Source organism: Hylaeus anthracinus, unplaced genomic scaffold (genome assembly GCF_026225885.1).
Source record: "Hylaeus anthracinus isolate JK02 unplaced genomic scaffold, UHH_iyHylAnth1.0_haploid 11997, whole genome shotgun sequence".
NCBI classification, from domain to species: Eukaryota; Metazoa; Arthropoda; class Insecta; order Hymenoptera; family Colletidae; genus Hylaeus; species Hylaeus anthracinus.
In genome coordinates this window covers 12,513,665-12,532,585 of record NW_026534344.1, presented here as the reverse complement: position 1 = coordinate 12,532,585, position 18,921 = coordinate 12,513,665, and the positions used below count along the sequence as shown (strand labels likewise).

Below are 18,921 nucleotides of genomic sequence, written 5' to 3'. Positions count from 1 at the left end.
CACCGCAGAAACGAGAGAATCAATGTAATTGGTTGAATGATCGACAGCTAGATTGTCCTTTTTTTCATCATCGTTTGGATCTACAGTTGAAACTTTTTAAAGTAAGAAATATATCTCATCGGTGTACATAGAACGATCGATTGTATAGAACCGTCGGATCAAAGGTGTCGAACAAAAACAATGATAACAATCGACATCTTTGCGTCCGTTGCAGGATTTCGGCGTGAGATCGATTGCCATTAGTTTTTAAGTTGAAAAGCATTTTCACTGTGTCAATTAGAACGTGTCGTTCTTCGTTTCATCTTCGTACTACAGTGCTGGTCGCGTAAAATTGAAAAGTAATCGCGTTATTGCTTGAACCTTCGTCTACAAAATGTGCATTTGAAAAGGGTAACGAGGGCTCAGGAGGATTCAAAGAAAAACAAAAGATTGCTTAAAAGTGCAGTTCAAGCATCAGAAATCGTCAAAATCGAAGCTTGACGCTCTTCGAACTCTGTTTCGTATTAATCGCGAGGAAATAGCGCTCCATTCCTTGAACCTTCTTCTATGAAATCGACTTTTTTAGAAACCGAAACGATTTTAGGAAACAGTACAAGAAAAATGAAACCTTGAAAGTCGCACGTGCCTTCGGTGTTTAAAATTTACCTTTTCTTAAAATATTGTTTTCAATATTGTATCACTGTAAGAGAATACACATTTTGTAGAAGGAAATTCACGGAATAGGGTGATGGTTTCTCTTAGAGACGAATCAAAGGGTTGGGATTGGAGACGAGTATTATATTACAGTAATCGATTTTTATACAATGTTATAATTTGTCCAAGTTTGAAATGGAAATCGAGCAAATCATGTTGTAGCAATCACGATGTATTACCATGGCATATTGATATATTATTAATGTATTGGGAGTTTCTTTTGTAAAGACAAGCGCGAGACGATTTCGTAAGATGAAATAAACGATCGTTTCATTAAACGGAACAACTGCCAGCGTTACAAATAAAGTCAATAAAAAAAAATTGTTTACGGTCGATCCAGCTGTCGATCGGTCAGCCTGAATGTTGCGTACAACGATTTCATAATGTTACACGATTTTTGCAATTTCGTAATGTAAGTCACCCTGAACCTGCCACCTCCCCCACCGCTTTATTTTCGTTTCTTTGTTCGTGCGTCGATTATATTGTATAAACGTCGGGATTTCCATTTCCGTGGTTTTGATCTATCCGATCGAATATGTTGGGACTATTGTACATAAATAGGCTCAATCATGTAACAGCGACGAGACAGCAATTACAATTATTGTAGAAACGATGATGTCTTACGAAATAAACTACAGATTAATGGACGTTTCTCCAAGAAGTGTTCTTTCGACTGGCATAAAACTATCCCCTCCAAAATACTGAAACAATTATTAAGATAACTTTAATACAGTTGTAATTTAAAAAAGAACTTTTTCTAATCATTTCAACAGTTCATACATCTTTACATAAATAATTCTGTTGTGTATTGTTATTGGATAACGAAATATTAACTTACATTCGAACTTATGTTTACAGTAAGAATCTAATACTAGGAAAATATGGCGTCTAATCGATCAACGCACAGTAAGTAAACAATTTAAGTATCGTACATATTTTAATCAATTATTCGACTCATTCACGATTAACTCATTGTACGCGCAACGAGGTTACAAATGGATGTCGAATCAAGCTCTATCTTCCTGCTAAAGACTCCCTTATCTTTTGATCGATCCAACGACGATAATGCGAAATTCGCACGTAAACGCCTGGCTTATTGGCTTTGCCACAATGTTGCCCCCAGCTGGTAATTCCGTACAACGTGAAGGCTCCTTTAAAAAAAAAAAAAACAAGAAAAATGATACTGAATCTCGTAGAGTTTATTATTATTTCGAAAATAGTAGTTCTTTAATTTTTATCTACATTACCATTGTGATAGCAAGCTAGTGGCCCACCAGAATCGCCATCGCAGGTGTCGATACCTTCGTCCAGGTATCCAGCGCAGACCATTCCGTCGCTAATTGCACCCTCGCCATAAATGTGATCAGCTCGACATACCGACTGGTCAAGCAACGGCACCCAGCCATACCTCAAGTCTTTGGAATGAGCTACAACAATAAAATAACCCATCTCATGTGCAGGAAAGGTCCAATCTTCGTGAAAGAATTTTTTAAAAATCGAAAACTTGTGTCAAAACAAATATTAAACATTGCAAAGAACAAGAGGATTAAAATATTACCAAAAAAGAAACCCATTCATTCATAAGAAACCCAGAGCAGTGAATCCTGAATGCGGTAAATTCTGTGATTTTAAATGAATCAACGAAGAAATACCAACGGACGATGCGCGTCAGTGGAAATTGTAATAAATTATTCACTCGACTTTCCAGTCTCGATGCTACCGAATCCACTGATAGTACAGTTGAGGCCTGGTGGATACTCGGCATTCTCAGGTGGGAGGCAGATTGGCATAATGTCCTTGCCAAGGAAAATTCCTCGTCCCTTCAGCAACACCAGGGCGATGTCGTTGTTCATTCGATGGCCTTTACGGAAGTCCTCGTGTATGTAATAGTCTTCGATGTTGGCCTCAGCCTCTGTCCCCTCATCTATCTAGCATGGAATTAAGAAACAAAAGCGCACTCAACAAATTTTTAAATCACTATATTTAGATCAAGCTAACACAGATAATAAACGTGTATTTTCCATTCTTCCCGTGATAACAATCTTCCTACGATAATTCGCTATCTAGAAAGACTAAGTGATTAAGAAATTTAGATAAACTGTCTTTCTCGTATTATGTAAAAATATCTTTTAGTCATTTTCAACGAAACAACCGCTAAAATTTATTTTAGTACATTTAGGTATTTTCAAATGTACTTTCGTTTCTGTTACTGCTGGAGGTCATTATTTACAGGATTGATTACTGAGATTTTAATTACCTCCGTGTTATAGTCACCAGCGCGAACAAAATAGGTGCCTTTATTGTATCCCTCCAGGCAATGAGCGGCTGTGAGCACATGCAAAGGTGAGAGAACCACCGCGCCACACCAGTGGCTCGACCTGCTGTGTCCTCGAACACGAATGCTGGCCTACCAATGTCACAGAATGCCCAGAAAGTTATTTGAGAACGCCATGGAACAAATAAAAGTGAAATATTCAGCCCTTTACCATTGAAAATACCAACTTGTACCATTACTAGTAAACATTTCAGTCCTTCAAGTCCTAAAGATCCCTTTAAAAAACCCTTCATGCTCAAACGATTGACGCTGAAGTCTCGTAACTCATGATTAATAAATAATTTCAAATTTTTAATAATCGTTGATAGATGCAAAGGCAAAAATAAGAACAAATTTATTAATTATGATTTACCTGCCAGGGGTAGGTGCCCTTTGGCGCGATGGTACCGTGCACTACCTTCGCGAAAATAAGATCCTCGTCATCATTGAAGTCTTTGAATCGTTTCCCGCAATTGGCCGGAAGTATATCGTTGATGTTCGTCTCTGGTAAATCCGGCAGGGACTCCCAGTGCAACTGCAATTATTGATTCGATGATTGGATTCGTGGATCGAACGGGCAAAGGGGAAGATCGTGGGTCAAGGAATGAAGTAAACAAGCCTTGTGAACGTTGCTTAAGTTCGTCATTTATTGATTCTAATTATCGTGACGATCGTTTACAAATCTCTCGATAGTTTACATCATACCCAGCTGATCGTATTATTAAGTAACTAATTCGATATTTATGGTAGTTTAAATGTTACTTACAATTTATTATAAGATTATGTTACAGTATGGAGAACTTTGGTAAACAAAGCTCTCGCTGAAATTACACTAGGAGTTAAAGAAATAGATTTATATTTCTGTTTAAGCGTTAAATTAAATGTTAAGAGCCTACAGAAAGCGTTTACTAGCTTTAATCTACTAAAGCTTCTAAAATTATTTTTGGAAAATTCTCCATTAATAAAATTAAGTTATGAATCTAATTTTTGGCACCAAAGGATTTAATCGTTCTAAGGGACTAGATTCTTCAAAATTCACACCCTCCTCCGGGTGAGAGTGTTTCGATTTACCTTGGGATCGTTAACGTCTCCAGCTGTACAGATTACACCTGCGTCCTCGTCGTGATTGCAATTACTTTGACCCCAGTGATTGTGCTCGCAGCGATATAGCTGGGTCTCGTTTCCGTGACAGAAAACCTTGTTCGAAAAAATGTACCCAGTAAGTGTACGAAAGAAGAAAACCACATGAAAAAGAAGTCTTTCAATGTGTAGACTTATTGTCTACGAAATTTCAAAATTACTAAAAGAATGTGCGGATATAGTGTGTAGCAATTGCCAGGAAAAGAAAAATGATGAATTGCAAGAGAAAAGCTTTAATAAACGTATGTTTTAATAATATCAAAGTTCTCGTTTGTGAAACTTACTTCGTCCAGCCAAATAGGTCCCTCTCCAGCCCCAAACGCGCCATTCTTTTTAGCAAGAGCTGGCCCGCCGTATCCTAGGGATCTGCAAATAACTGTTGCTTCTGCGTTCGAGAAGTCATCGTCGCAAACCGTGCCCCAAATGCCATGGTGACGAACCTCGACTCTTCCTTCGAGAGGAGAACTGCCATTCGCTAGACGTATCTCGAAGGGTGCCTGAAATGATCAGTCATTAATTAAAAATCGAACATTTTGTCCAGGTATATTTAAATTGAATATATATAATCGCTTTTTAATGACATATAATTGTTTAATAGTGTATATTTTGTCACTCACGTCGCAATGTTCAGAACTTTCGTCGGACTTATCTGGACAATCGACGACCTCGTCACATATGAATGCAGTTGGGATGCACGTGGGACTCTTGTCGCACTTCCAATGGCCATCTTGACAACTGTTGACTGCAGTCTTGCAAATGATACCCACTGCTTCTTCTGGTTGACAATTGTGGACACCCCAACTGTAGAATTAATTCAGAAATTCTCATTGCATCATAGATTCCCTGAAGAATTTGTTTTTTAATTTCTAAGGATAGTACATAGTCATAGTTCCTATATTTCTACTTTTAATGACGTGGCATCAGGATCAAGATAGCCAACTAGAGTGAACTGGATAGGTCAAAGAGCATATAGAATATGAAACAGAAGATTTATGTGTAACAATTTTATTAAAATTACCCATCAAAATCGCATTCGCGCAGGGTGGTCTCGTTGCCTCGACATTTCAGCTGATCTACCATGAACCTGGTTGGTGGATCCAGATTGCCATAGAATCCTCCTGGCCTGACTTCCAGAGCGCCAAGAACAAAGCCAAGTTCTTTGCAAATTACGTCTGCATCAATCATTCCGAAACTATCGTCGCATACCTGTCCCCAAACGCCTAAGACTGCACAATACTTTGCTTAGTCATCGTTTATAATACATACATTTCAGTGTAAACGAAAATTTCTACTTACTCTTAACTTCGACCCTGCCTTCGTGTTTATTTTCCGTGCCAGCCAGTCGAATCTCGTAATCCAAATTTTCCACAGTGCAAATACTTTCGTCGCTACGATCGAGGCAATCGTTTTTCCCATTGCACACTTGAGTCTGGTTTATGCACTTTCGATTGTCGCATACGAACTTACCCTCGCAGTTTACGCTTCTCTCCTTCATTTCATAGTAATCGAACTCCCGATTTGGTTTCAACGCTCCCGTCATCCCGACGTTTCCGTCGCTCAGGAGACAAACGTTTCCTGCTGCCCTGATTTAGAAAAACAAAATCGAAAGAAATTAGCTGGCTTTAATAATTATAATGAGCATTAAACTAAATTTTTGGTTAAAACATTTGATTTACTTGTGTGTAAAGGATCGACAAGTGAAGTCAGCCTCCTTGCACCTAAGAGCACACGTCTTCAGGGGCGTGTTCAACCACTTCTCAACGTCGTAACCTTCTAGTTTATGCTTCGAGTATTTTTTAAAAAGATCTATGTGCGATGTGCAAGCCATCTCGTCTGCCCCGTTCGTACAATCCTTAAAATTCAACACATGGTAAACACTCACATTTTGTTGCCAACAATTACATGCATACTATATTCTAAAGTTTGCGTAGGTGTGTAATTTACCTCTTCTCCGTCGCAAACCCACGGCGAAGGAATGCATTCCCCAGGTAAACATTCAAAATGCTTAGGTTTGCACTGGCCAGTCAAGCGTGACTTTTGAGACCCTGAAAACGACCCTATTATTCAGAAACGTGAATATCTGAAGCAAAGATGACGTAGAATCTCTGTTAGGAACAATACCAATATTTCCACAGGCTGGAATGTCGCAGTACTCTCGTTCTCCACCTGGTCCAGTGAAACACCATGGCCTGGTCTCTCTCTGGGGGTTGGGATTTCTGCAGTAATTGTGAACCTTCAATTTATCCCTCAGCTCTCTGTTGACCACCTGCAATAACAAAATTATGCGCTGGCTAGTAAATTATTTCGGTTATAAAATATATAGGTACAACTTCAGCAACGAAGAAACACCTGATCAGAGATTCTGTTGTAATTAAATTCTTGTTTATTGATTGTAAAATTCTTTTGATCTCAGAAATGGAAAATAAATTGTAGAAACTAACGTTTATTGCAAGTGGATGGCGCACTCGTTCGTCAGCCCAAGAGAGACACTGTTTCCCTGTTGCAGTCACGTTTGCATTTCCAGCATACTGGCTTCCTTTTCCATAAACGCAACCTGAGACAATAAAAAACATGTGTAACACACAAATTTTCTTTTTAATTGACATTTTACATTCTCTAGAAACGAGCTTATAGTGCATACCAATGTCGTCGTAAGGTCTCTCGCAGATGTAAGAGTGACCTTTCTTCGAGGTGGCGCAGTCTTCGGTGTCCCAGAAGAAGTAATCAGCCACGCAGACTGTGTCTGGTCTGTCGTGGCACGGAAACTTTCGCTTCAGTACTACGCAAAGCGAACGAGAGCCCACGATCGGCGTGTGCTTCTTGTCTTCCATCCAGCCTGGCCACCATTTGGTGAATCTGGTTTGATATTAGCAAGTGTAAATAAGGTTTGGTGGATAGTGCAGGCAATGTAAATTATGAGAAAATAAAAATTGTGATGTAGATTGTGACAAAACAAAAATTTGTACCTATACTCAAAAGTGAACTACAGCTTATTTCTGCAATATTCAACTAAAATATGACATTTGATAAAAATATCTCACTTGAACTTGGCGCGCGATGAATCCTCCCAAACCCAGAAAGTGCGACCCATTATGGTGAAACCGGCGCCGGAAGTCATGATCGAACCGACATCCGGATGCCCCTGCACCAGCAATTCGGATATGAAGTCGTTTTCTGCCTGGCTGGTGATATCGACGAGTCGTGACTGCCTCTTTGAACAATAGTCCAACGCCTCGGCGTGGTTCAAACCGCTTTCGGCATCTGCCACGTGATAACATTGTCCTTCGTGGGATATTTCGTCCTTGCGACAATGCGCGACGCGATTCTGTATGCACCTGACACCGATGGCGTCTCTCTCTATTCGACACTCCTGCTCGTGGGTGAATCTGAATTTGTAAAAGTCTGTATTGTAATCAAGGTCTTCCAATTGCATTAGCAATCAATAATTAATATTACTAGTCTCCTATTTCCCGAATGTCCTAAATATTGATAAACCAAATATTGTGACGAAAGTATTGTTCATAATTGATCAGTTTCGAAAAGGATTCCGAAATACAAGAGAGTGGTGTTAAATGCAGCCGAGTAATTTAACTGTAGGGATAACAAGGAAATAATCGTGAAATATGGCTTCCAAGAAATATATTCCAGTAATTAAATTTCGTTCGAGTTTCCAAGAATGCAATTCGTATCGCAAAGCCGTTATTGGCGCAATGTTTGCTTCGTACGGCCACTGGTGTAAGCGAAACGTTATCTGCTGAGCGAGAAAGATGTTTATGAATCACGGTGACGTACTTGCACAATTGGAATCGGGTCTCGTTGCCTTGACACGATACAGAATTCGCGCCGATCCAAGTTCGCGCTCCGTTGTGATTGTTCCTTCCTTGCCAGGCCATCTCGGCGCCTCTGAAAAGAACAAAACGATGAAATTACCTATCATGGAATTAATCTGATATGGATTAAATTCACGAAGATATTATATAATTTAAATTACAATGAGATCCGTTTGAGTCGATGTATAAAAAATACCTGACGTATCCGAGCTGTTTGCACACGACGTGGGCTTCCTTTAAGGTCCAGCTGTTTCTAGAATCGCAGACGATTCCCCAGCCAGGGTTTGTTCCTTGGACTTCAACGTAACCATCGTGGGGACCAGAACCACCCCTAAGTCGAATCACCTGACCAGAAATTGGCGTCGGCAGAACTACTTTCCTTGAATGATCTATTGGCTCTACTGGTGGCACGTAATACGATGGGAAGGGTGGTTCCTCTGAAAAGTAATATTCGATACTTTATTCTTATCATAACAAAGAAGACGTGTCCCTTGATTATGGCTCTATTCCTTATTACAAAATACAAAAGCTTGAGAGTTTTGAATAATAGTTAGAGACCACTGTGCGCATTTTATTGAGTTATACCGCGATATTCATTTACGCAACGTTATACTGCATCGATCATATAATCAAATTGACGTCATTGGATGTTAATGAATGACGCTTTGCAATCAGGAGAACTGTTCAGCCCAAATGATCATTCCAGGAGCCTTTCATGCCAGAAGCGGATCGGTTATGCAGGAAAAATGTACAAAGAATATAAATGGAATAAAAGACTTACCTCCATGTTGAATTTCAGGACAGTGACTTATTATGTTACATGTCAGGATGAACACACATATACAGGTACTATTTTCTGTTGCACACTTACCCTCTGCAAATGGAGGAGCTTCGATATTGATAAGGTCCACGTCAGCTTTCTTCTTGGTAATTTTCATGATAACAGAAGACTCCGTGGTGGTTTGGGTTTTATTCTCGAACACCAGCACTGGCTTCCAGACCTCTTTCTCATCCAACACGTCCACTTCGTAATCCAGTTCACCCTCGGGTACATCTGGATCCTCGGTCGTCGATGATCTTTCATCGTATTCGATCGACACGCTGGGGACGTTTGGATCCATCGTGGTGGAAACTTTATTCGAAGGTTTTTGTAGAGTTCGTGAAACCTTCTTTAGAATTATCATGTGCTTGTCTGGGACTCTTTGAGTGCTGCTACTCACAAAATTTGGTAAAATGGTCGGAGGGTTGCTCGATGGGGGAATCGGAGGTTCAAGGTTTCTTGAGGGAACACTTGGATATTTATTGGGCGTGTTCGATTTATCAGGACTTGGAGGAACCAAGAAACGATCTGGTGGCTTGATATCGGTGGATACTGTTGGATATCGATCAAGATTTGTCGAGGTGACAGCTGGATAGTCCTGAGAACGACTTGGAAACTCTTGAAGGGGTGGCTGAAGGTCACTCGCTGGCACAGGTGGGTAGTTCGTGTGAGTGGGATCGTAATTAGGTGGCTGAAGATCAGTTGATGGCACAGGTGGATAGTTCGTGTCAGCAGGATCATAATCTGGTGGCTGAAGGTCACTTGATGGCACAGGTGGATAGTAATTGTTAGACCTGGAAATATTCGTCGAGCTTGGAGGAGTCAGTGATCGACTCGGGGGTGGATAATATGGTGGCTGAAGATTCGTTGATGGCACGATTACACGGTGATAATTTGTATCTGTTGAATTGATAAGGAAGTGATTAAGTGATTAAGTGGAGAATCAAAGCTCTGAAAATAATTATGAAAATAAAGCACTACCAGATCCCAGTAAATCTCCAGAACTGGCCGAAGGAGAATCGATTGGATATTGTTTAGACGTACGGTGTCCACTATACGGTGGTCGAAGTACACGATCCACCGATGGTACTCCCGAAAAAGGACCATCAGGTCCGAAATCGGTTGATTGTGAGTCGATATAAATATTCTGATCGCGTCCGTTACGTTTGCTTGGATCACCAAGATCGTTGGGCCCGTAAGTCTTTGTTTTCGAGTGTCCTTGATTGACTTCAATCTCTTTTGTTAAAAAATGGCCCCTGGTACCATTTATATCCACGTAAATATTATTTGGAGGGTTTGACAAGTTGGGCGAATTTTTAACTCCTACAAAAGAAAACTAGTTGCAGTTGAAATTTTTATATTTAAATAAAAAATAAAATATTAGAGTATTGAATTAATATACCTGGTTGATGGCGTCCTTTGGTAGATTCAAAAATATTTGTTTTCGATACCAGTTGGTCTATCTTCGAATCTGCCTCTCTGTCAGCTGTGCTTTGATATATGTTAGTCCTAGATTCCCACTCTTGGATTTTGTCCTCGCTCTTAGCACCTAAAAGAAATCAAACACTGATACCAGATGCTCGTTACTTTAACCATTCAACTCCGTAGTTGCATGAAAACCAGGAAAACAAAACCTCTACACCCAGCAAGGCAGTTTCGTCAAACTTTTCTTCTCCATTGACAGTTTCGCTCTGCAGGCATTACGTTATAAAATATAAATTACAACTAGAATTCTTTCTCTATTGTTAATATACCTACCTGTGATTCGAAGTGTGTGATTAGATAAGGACTTCAATTATATACTCTAAATTTTAATGCAAATGCATAGAGAAATCTGTGTAGTTTAAGTTCCTGAATCAACTACTTCTAACAGAGGATAATTGATTTCTCAAACTCATACTGCAACCATGAAGCAACAAAAATAGAAAAAACTCGTGCTTTGCATGCATAGATCATTGCAAAAACAAGCCATGGATCTCGAAAGCGGAACTTTGGGAGAAGCGAGGGAAAAAAACAATCGTTTGAAAGCAAACAGCATATGTATGTCTCTTATGATAAATCGATCAATAAATTTATCAGTGAGTAATTTTCCGAAATACGAATTCATCTTCATCTTTTTTTCAAACTGAATGTAATCATTCTCATCGCTATTACTGATCGATACACAACAATTTATATAATAAAGAGCCAAAAATTACCTTGATCCCACGGTCGATTCTGGGGCTCGACCTGCTGCCTTGGACCTTGCTGACTCCAACTATGAGGAGTGACTCTGCCTCCCGTCGCTATAGAATGAGTCCAGGTTGTTCTATTCCTCGCCGACTGCCTATTGACAGTCGAAGTGGAGTCCTGCTCCTCAGGTAATTCATAATCACTGTCAACGTAAACATTTCCTCCAGCTACTGGCCGTTGATTGATCCCTGACTGAGGAAATCCAGGACTAGTTCTACCGTGTCCCTGTCTATTGATCTCAAATTCTTGGCCTACTCTTCGATTCGACAAGTTCTCTTCATCTCCAACACTACGACTCGAAGAATAATCGAAACCTCCACCAGGAATCCCGCGATCAGCCGTCTGATCGAAAGGATTTTGCTGAGTCTGTTGGCTCGAGTCGTCCTTTCCTTCATGATAATCAGGAATATATTGATGATGATCTTGATATCCTGAACCAGAATGCCAGCTTCCACCTGGAGTGACGTGACCAGGTGTTTGAGGCTGAGAGTGTCCAAACGGAGGAGCAGACTGTTGAGTTTCAGTGTTTCCATGAGGCTCATGAGGATTCGAATGATGGTGGTGGTGATGAGGAGTGTAACTGCCATCGTAATTCAAACTCTGGCCATTTGGTCCCTGATCGTACGCCCAGTGGGTCTGAGAGAGGTCCGAATTTGCAATTTGATCGTGCTCTTTATTCCAGTTCGGTTCACCAGGGCTATTAGAACCATAACGGGTGTTGGTGTGACTGACATGCTCGTAATGACCGTGACCACCAGGTGATGTGGCAGGGATCCAACGACCAGGGTTCCACGGTGGTCTTGGAGTATTCCAATCTGATGATGTCTTCTCTGTCGACCAGGTACTCCAATTAGGCCTCCAAGTTGGTCGCAGCGAATCCCAATCGGTCCCTGGGCGGTTCGTCGTAGGATGCTGACCTGAGTAGGGAGGATGGTTATAGGATTGATTATGTTGACGACCGTGCTGCCAACGTCCTGAGTCGATGGAACCGCCTGACGACCATGGTCTGATGGTAGTTGTGATGGATTTCTCTGCGAAGGAGTAGGGGAGCTTAGTAATATCTGTTAATCGTTCCTGTCTTCTTTAAATGATAATGATGAGACAAATCATTCACTCGTTACCTTCACTGCAACCAGGCACATTGTATGGCCAATCGCAGACGGATACCGATGGATTAAAGGCCGTTCCAGGACCGCAATCCATGATATAGGTGATTCCATTCGCGCACTGGAGGAACTTCTTGCACGTGTCTGGATGTGGCAATAATCCCGTGTAATCGGGAGGACACTCGACCTTCTTCACCGGTGGATGTTCGTGGTACTCTGATTTTTTGTAATCGAAAGTCTCGTACTCGGGAGGAGCTGGTGGTGTTGCGTCCACCTTCAAAGCATCCTTGCAGTCTTTCACGTTGTAGGGCCAATCGCAGACACTAATAGCAGGATTGAACACCGTTCCAGGACCACAATCCATAATGAACGTTCCACCGTTTGCGCATTGCAAAAATTTCTTGCAATCCGTCGGGTGAGGCAGCATACCTGTCATCTGAGGTGGACATCGTGGTTGCTGTAAAATAATTCGAACTATTTGTCATTTTGCAGTCTTAACTACCTCATGTTGACATTAAATATTTTGTTACTCAATATCATTTAAAATATGGTTGATGATAAACTAGTTAATTAAACCTTTAAAACCTCAATTTTTCAAAAAGATAGACTTCCACCATTGTCAAATTGAACTTGTAGTCAGAAAAGCAACTGTGGAGAAGTAAACGTATTTATATCTAAATAAAGTAAACGATTTTTGAACTAACTTGTAGCCTTTCGTTTTCTAAGAAACTGTGCGAAGTAGGCAGCAATGGCTCACGTCTTCCCGCGGATTCCAAATGCCCGTTTGACGGAAAATCGGCGATTGCTCCGCCGTAGCAGCTGACTTTGTGTGGAAAATCGCACTCCAGAGTGTCTGGGTTGAATAGAGTGCCAGGTGCGCATGGTTGAACGAAGGCTCGACCCTTCCAGCAGTTGACGAAAAATTTGCAATCGGGAGGGTACACGAATTGCCCTATCGAATCCAAGTCTGGACACTGTACTCCCAATATGGCGTCGTATCGAGCGACTGTGGACTTTGATTTGGACGTCAGAAGAATCTTCTCCTTGTGTGGCTTCTGAAATTAAAGCAAACAACGTTAACAAATTATAATTCAGGAGAGAATTCTGAACTGAAGTACTAAAAAGGAAAAAGAGTGTCTTTTAAGGTCTTAAGAATCTTCTCATCACTCCAGTACCTTTGTGACAGTATTTTTATCAAACTGACTATACAAAATGTCTCATTCGCATCACATTGTAAAATATTTATAAAAATATATGTATGATGATTGATAACAATGTTTTCTTAAATGCATTTTAGTCTAGAGTGTCCAGTCAAGAATAATACGAAAAAAATGTCAAGAAAAATATTCATAATAGACGAGCATATAATTTTCAGTGGATATTCGATTTCCCTGCAACAAAATAATACCAAATACGTTACCGTGCTATCGGCAGGTATACCCTCGTAAATGTCTTGATCACTCTTTGTTTTATATTTCTTATTTTTATATTTTATATCTCCATCTTGTCTCTGCTCCAGACCATCGGAACCACCCGGAAATCTCTGGTTTTCTTGCTGCTCGAATTGGCTGTACTCCAAAGGAAAATCTCGTTCCTGGTCGAAATTTATGGTGGATTGGCTGCCACGCGTGATTTCCGTTCTCTGATCGATTCCACTCTCGGAATCTTTCCTCCAAGGACTCCAGACTTTTGTATCAGCGTTCACGATTAATGGTTTTCTAGGGATTGGATTGTCTGGATCCGTCTGCCATTTTGGAGAACGCGATAGATCCTCGCTTGTATCAACATCATCCTTGTCGGACGAGTACCAAGGAAGCACTGGCTCCCGTCGTTTCGGTGGCTTTGTTGTAGCTTCTCTAGGGTCGTAAATCTACGCCATAGTATAAGCAACAATTAGGAAAATAACGGAGTCTTATATTAGAATAAAAAAGAATATAAATTATCAAGGGTTAAAAGTTTATTACGTTACTTCGTATCGTACAGTGTTTTATAATTCGAACAATTACAGAGGGTTAACATTTTCCATGATTCTCGTTATCCAAAGTTTATGTAAAACTATGACGAGTTTGATGCAATCAATACATTCGGAAACATTATTTATTGCAAGCATGTGTGAGTAGGGAGATTACAAATCATGTATCCTGGAAATGTGTAATTTACAATATTTTTGTAGCTCATTCTACTTTGCTATTTACAACCATTGCTCATTGTATGGTCTCTTGATAATGGACAAGTACTTTATTAATTTCATTTAATGAATTTATTTCATAATGTAACCCCATGTTAAATGAAGCACAATGTATGCGAATAAAGTCCATACATCCCATTGTTATCTTTTGCTTATCAATGCTTATCTTATTAATGAATATCAAAGAGATCTGTGTATAGAAAGAACACGATCTTTAAATATTAGAGATCTTTCTTTTCTAGGATGTTGATTAATCTGAACAAACAACGGAAGTTTTCAAGTTCGCGATTCTCCAAACACTGCTCCATTGAACTGAAAATCTGAGCAACGGTTTCTTGTAAATTAGCTTAAAAACAGACGGCAGTGAAGCGAAGATTTATTTGAAAAATTTAGCAAGGGTTAGAATATACTTGACGCTTTTATTTATATCCTGTAATGCATACTTATACATCTGTAAACATTATCATTATCAAGAGGAAAGATAAGCGTACAAAACGCTACAAGCACGATAATTATACAGTAATAAATGATATGAAATATTTTGTGATAATGTTTCTAAACCACTGGTGATCCACGCGACACGAAACTCCCTAAGAAAAATATGTCAGTCGGTAGTTCAGAGATGTCGATAAACAAAGACTGAAAAAATAATCTTCCGTTCCATTTAAATTCTCTGTTGAGCATCAATTAGATCTAGCAAAGGTCAATAGCGGTTCATTAGGTCTCTGTCAGAGGAAATACAGTTGTTCGAGCATCCTAACATCGTGTGACGTAATTTATTCAGATAATTCTGCAATTGTCCAACACGTTGCAGCACAAGAACGCAAATGCATTTGCAAAGCAAAATTTGTTTCAATCGCAGTCTACACGGCTGCGACTGCTTTTATTTAACCTGTAACCCTTTCTATAGCAAAATTTCCAAGAATAAGAAGAATTTATTCAGAGGTAACGACATTTCATTTTACATTTGCAAACACTGACAGAGCCGTTCGCCATTTTGTTTCCTCCGATGTAAACATACAAAAATACTTCTCGGGAGCTTATCATACGTTTCATTACGTATACTCTTGTAACATCAACATAATTAAAAAATGCTTCCGTTAAGGTTACCATTTCCTCGAGAAAGGTACATTTGTCTTGCTCCGATCAAAAGGGCACGATGCAAGTGAAAGGTTTACCAAAAAAGGCTTCAAAGAATTTCTATGATACGCAAACACTTAACCATCAACTTCCAAATGCCCTTTTATTCAAAATCAAGACATCCCAATTCAGAAACAAAAATCCTACATTCTCTTTTGGAGAACCCTTCACCTCCAACGTCGTCCCTATCAAAAATCTCCTCTCTCACGTATTCGTTTCAGGGTGTCGACCTGTCACGCGTCGTCAATGGACAACCAGGGGGATCAGCAATCAAGAAGGGAGGTACACGTACCGCACGAACGAAACCGACGATGCAGAGAAGAGCGAGAAGGACGGAGAGACGATCTAGCCGCGACATCATCCTGGATGCGTCCACGATACACCGAACATCGCGCGATACTGATCCCGTTTTCCCCATAAAACCGCCGACTGAGCTCGTTCGATCGCGATCGGGACGGTTGTCGCGTACTTGCCCAGAAACGGCAGATAGTCGGCGTTCTTGGGAGAAAACGCGCCGCGAGTTCGTGGAAAAGAAAGGGTTATCAGCCGACGGAGGTCAAGGGTCGGCATTGGAGATCATCGGAGGAGGAAGCATCGCGAACGAGATGAAGATACGTAGTCGTGAAACAAGAGCAATAGAGAGCGATAGTTACAGGAAGAACGACGACGAAAGAAGAGGGAAGATCGGTTCGAGCTGCCGAAAGAGAGACGGTAGAGGCGCACGCTTTTGTCAACGCAGCAATCGAGCGAGTGCACACAGAACTGTTTGCCAATTGACTCCCTGGAGAACAAATTGGCCCTCGTTGGCAACAATCAAACACGACTCCCGGCCAAAGAGGCCGACTACGCGGCTGCAAACACCGTAACGCTCGAGCAAACACCGTGGTGGTTGGTGCAGCTGATGGAACAAATACAGCGATCCACTTCGGCCAGCCTCGAGTGGGCTGTTAAGAGATATCACCGGCTGAATTGGTCTTTCTCTGATAGCGATCTGATACTAATAGCGGTTACAAGGTAGTAGAAAATGTCGATGATTATGATTAATCATTGAGGAAGTATGGGATCAGTTCTTAGGCGGATTACAAATTATGGATTATGGATTAATCCGACAATTGTGAGTGATTATTGCTGAAGCAAAGTAATCGGTGCCCGAATCTGCTATATCGTAGGTCAAATTGCTTTCCTGATCGCTAGACTGCGGATCTTAATGCATGCAAATGGAGATATGCGAAAATACATGGAAATATACACATACTATCAATCCCATAAATATTCATATCCTTTATGTCTATTGAAGAAGTTTGACTAAATTAGATAATAGTTTTGATATTACCAAATGAATTTTTCATTATAAATATGTATATGAATAAGCTTATACATGTATATATTTATACAAACATACACTTGGAAACATCAAACCTACCATTTAATTTAAACAAATTCCTTCAGTAGACATAGAGGGTACGAATATTTATGGGACTAACTGTATGCAAAAATATATAAAATATCAACAATGATGTACATGTTATATCATTTAAAAAATAAAACGTATTTCCATTTCAGTTTCAATTTTTTTTTTTTTTGTATCTGTGAAAGTATGAATTTGCATAAATATCTGCAGTCTATGATCATTGATCAGTGTTAGGGCTTTCTAGAGTTCCAGCATTCGAAACAGATCTCTCCAGCTCAGTATAGATTGTTGCCACTCTGCAGTATCCCTTCGACAAACTGCAGGTCTCACGAGATCGATGTATTTGTTCCTCCAGGTTTTCTTATAAAGCCTTATTCGCGTCCTGTTTTAAAATGTTTCTCGAGACGACGCAAAGGCGATTGGCGCGCGTTTTAAGTTTGTTAGGGAAAGCTGTGCTTCTTCGGTGAACGACGATCGCAGTTGATGGTACCGCGTGTTCGGTGGGTACAGGTGCCAGTCACGGGATCGAACACGTAGGTATACTGACAGTACATCAGGTTGCATACACCCTTGCGGCATAGCAGGTACTTTGAACAGTCCTCTGGATATGGCTTCACGTCGAACTCTTTACCCTCCTGAACACAGGGATAGATGTTGAAATATTGAAGAAGTGCAACACATAGTTTTTGTTCCTTCGTATTTTGCTTTTTTTTTGGAACTGCATAGATACTATTTTTCAAATTTCAATATTGCGAGTAACAAATTTTTCACGTGAATGTCTTCGTGTGATTTTTATTATTTAATTGATATTTAAAGTTGCCTGTAGAGGTACTATTGCCGTGCATACTCTATATTTTATACCTTTTTCGTGCTTCATTTTTAATGTTTACATACAATTAAAAAACTCCTTATAGGACTCCAATCGAACTTCATACGTACAAATTCATTCTAAGTTAGTTTATTTGGAAATAATACTGAAAAGCTTGCACATCTTTTCATGAATAGCTTGAAATAGAGAAACTCGAGAAATAAAATAAAATATTTAAAAAATTTGCACATAATGCACTGTTCCTAGACTTGTTATTTAAACAACGAATAGTAACATGGAATACGTTTAAGCTACCAGGAAATTCTATAATGGCAACTCGGAACACAGAGGGAGACAGTAAATTAGAAGCAGGAAATAAGAATATAACCATAACACCCGGAAGTGTACATTGTAAGATACATTGTATCGATAATAATAAAAGCAAAACGTAAACAAACTTTGTTATTTGCAAATGTTGTGTGCAAATTATCGCTAATATTTTTACCCAACTTTTTATTCGTTATTCTTACAAAGCACAAAGAAATATAAATGGAAAGTGACTATGTTCGTACAATTAGCAACACCAAGCACTTACCACTTTCACCCTTTTAGCGTTGGAAACCAACAAACAGCAACATGTCACGATAAATAAAATCAATTGTGCAGACCTCATTCTTTCGCATATGACACGGCTGAAATGTTTACTTATATATTTAACACTAATGCGAAGAAACAACGACAAAGCAACACAAGTTTTTCGATGTACCACAATCTGTCTACTTGATATCCGAGCGAAGGTCGTCTATAGACTGCAATACTACTCTTCTTACAAGCAGTAGTTGCGTGCGTAAAGCAACAAATGCCATTCGTCCGTTTTGTAGGCCCACTCCAAGCTAAATTAGCAATTGTCAGCGATCCTCGCAGTAGCAACAACGATATATAATTCCACTACAAAATTTCGTCAGAATTAATTAAGCACGATCAAAAATAACAATTCAATTTCCGCTTCTTTCGTACAAGTAAATATTCCTGTGTATGCGTGTTAAATACGTTCTTCGTTTGAATCTTTATTGTTGTGTACAAATTAAGCTTTTAGATTCGATCTTTATTTCTAAATTAACAGGGAACGTGGCATATAGGACGTTCAGTTGGAAGGTTAGCGACTACGATGTCACTGATGGTTTCGATAACTTTTATTTAACAATTACATATAGTTATATAAATACACATGTATGCGAT

The 18,921-nt window shown here is 39.8% G+C and overlaps 1 protein-coding gene across 3 annotated transcripts; it reads right to left on the bottom strand.

Moving 5' to 3' along the window:
• Window positions 1-1,399: 1,399 nt before the first annotated feature.
• On the bottom strand, window positions 1,400-17,311 carry LOC128889196 (uncharacterized). 3 transcript variants are annotated; one of them, XM_054146605.1, is made up of 26 exons: window positions 15,756-17,311; window positions 13,556-14,005; window positions 12,840-13,190; window positions 12,151-12,592; window positions 10,996-12,060; window positions 10,200-10,346; window positions 9,779-10,120; window positions 8,849-9,697; window positions 8,174-8,414; window positions 7,940-8,050; window positions 7,189-7,533; window positions 6,789-7,003; window positions 6,589-6,701; window positions 6,269-6,413; window positions 6,092-6,204; window positions 5,824-5,999; window positions 5,444-5,730; window positions 5,166-5,373; window positions 4,765-4,948; window positions 4,432-4,644; window positions 4,079-4,204; window positions 3,381-3,542; window positions 2,951-3,100; window positions 2,390-2,621; window positions 1,941-2,120; window positions 1,400-1,844 (listed from the first exon to the last, which is right to left on the bottom strand). In XM_054146605.1, the coding sequence occupies exons 1-26, from the start codon at window positions 15,879-15,881 to the stop codon at window positions 1,708-1,710; spliced, it is 7,110 nt and encodes a 2,369-aa protein (XP_054002580.1). In that variant the 5' UTR covers window positions 15,882-17,311; the 3' UTR covers window positions 1,400-1,707. The 3 variants fall into 3 exon arrangements, with proteins under 3 accessions (XP_054002580.1, XP_054002581.1, XP_054002582.1); XM_054146606.1 differs by having other exon boundaries at window positions 6,092-6,192; XM_054146607.1 differs by lacking the exons at window positions 8,849-9,697; window positions 9,779-10,120; window positions 10,200-10,346.
• Between the last annotated feature and the right edge of the window lie 1,610 nt (window positions 17,312-18,921).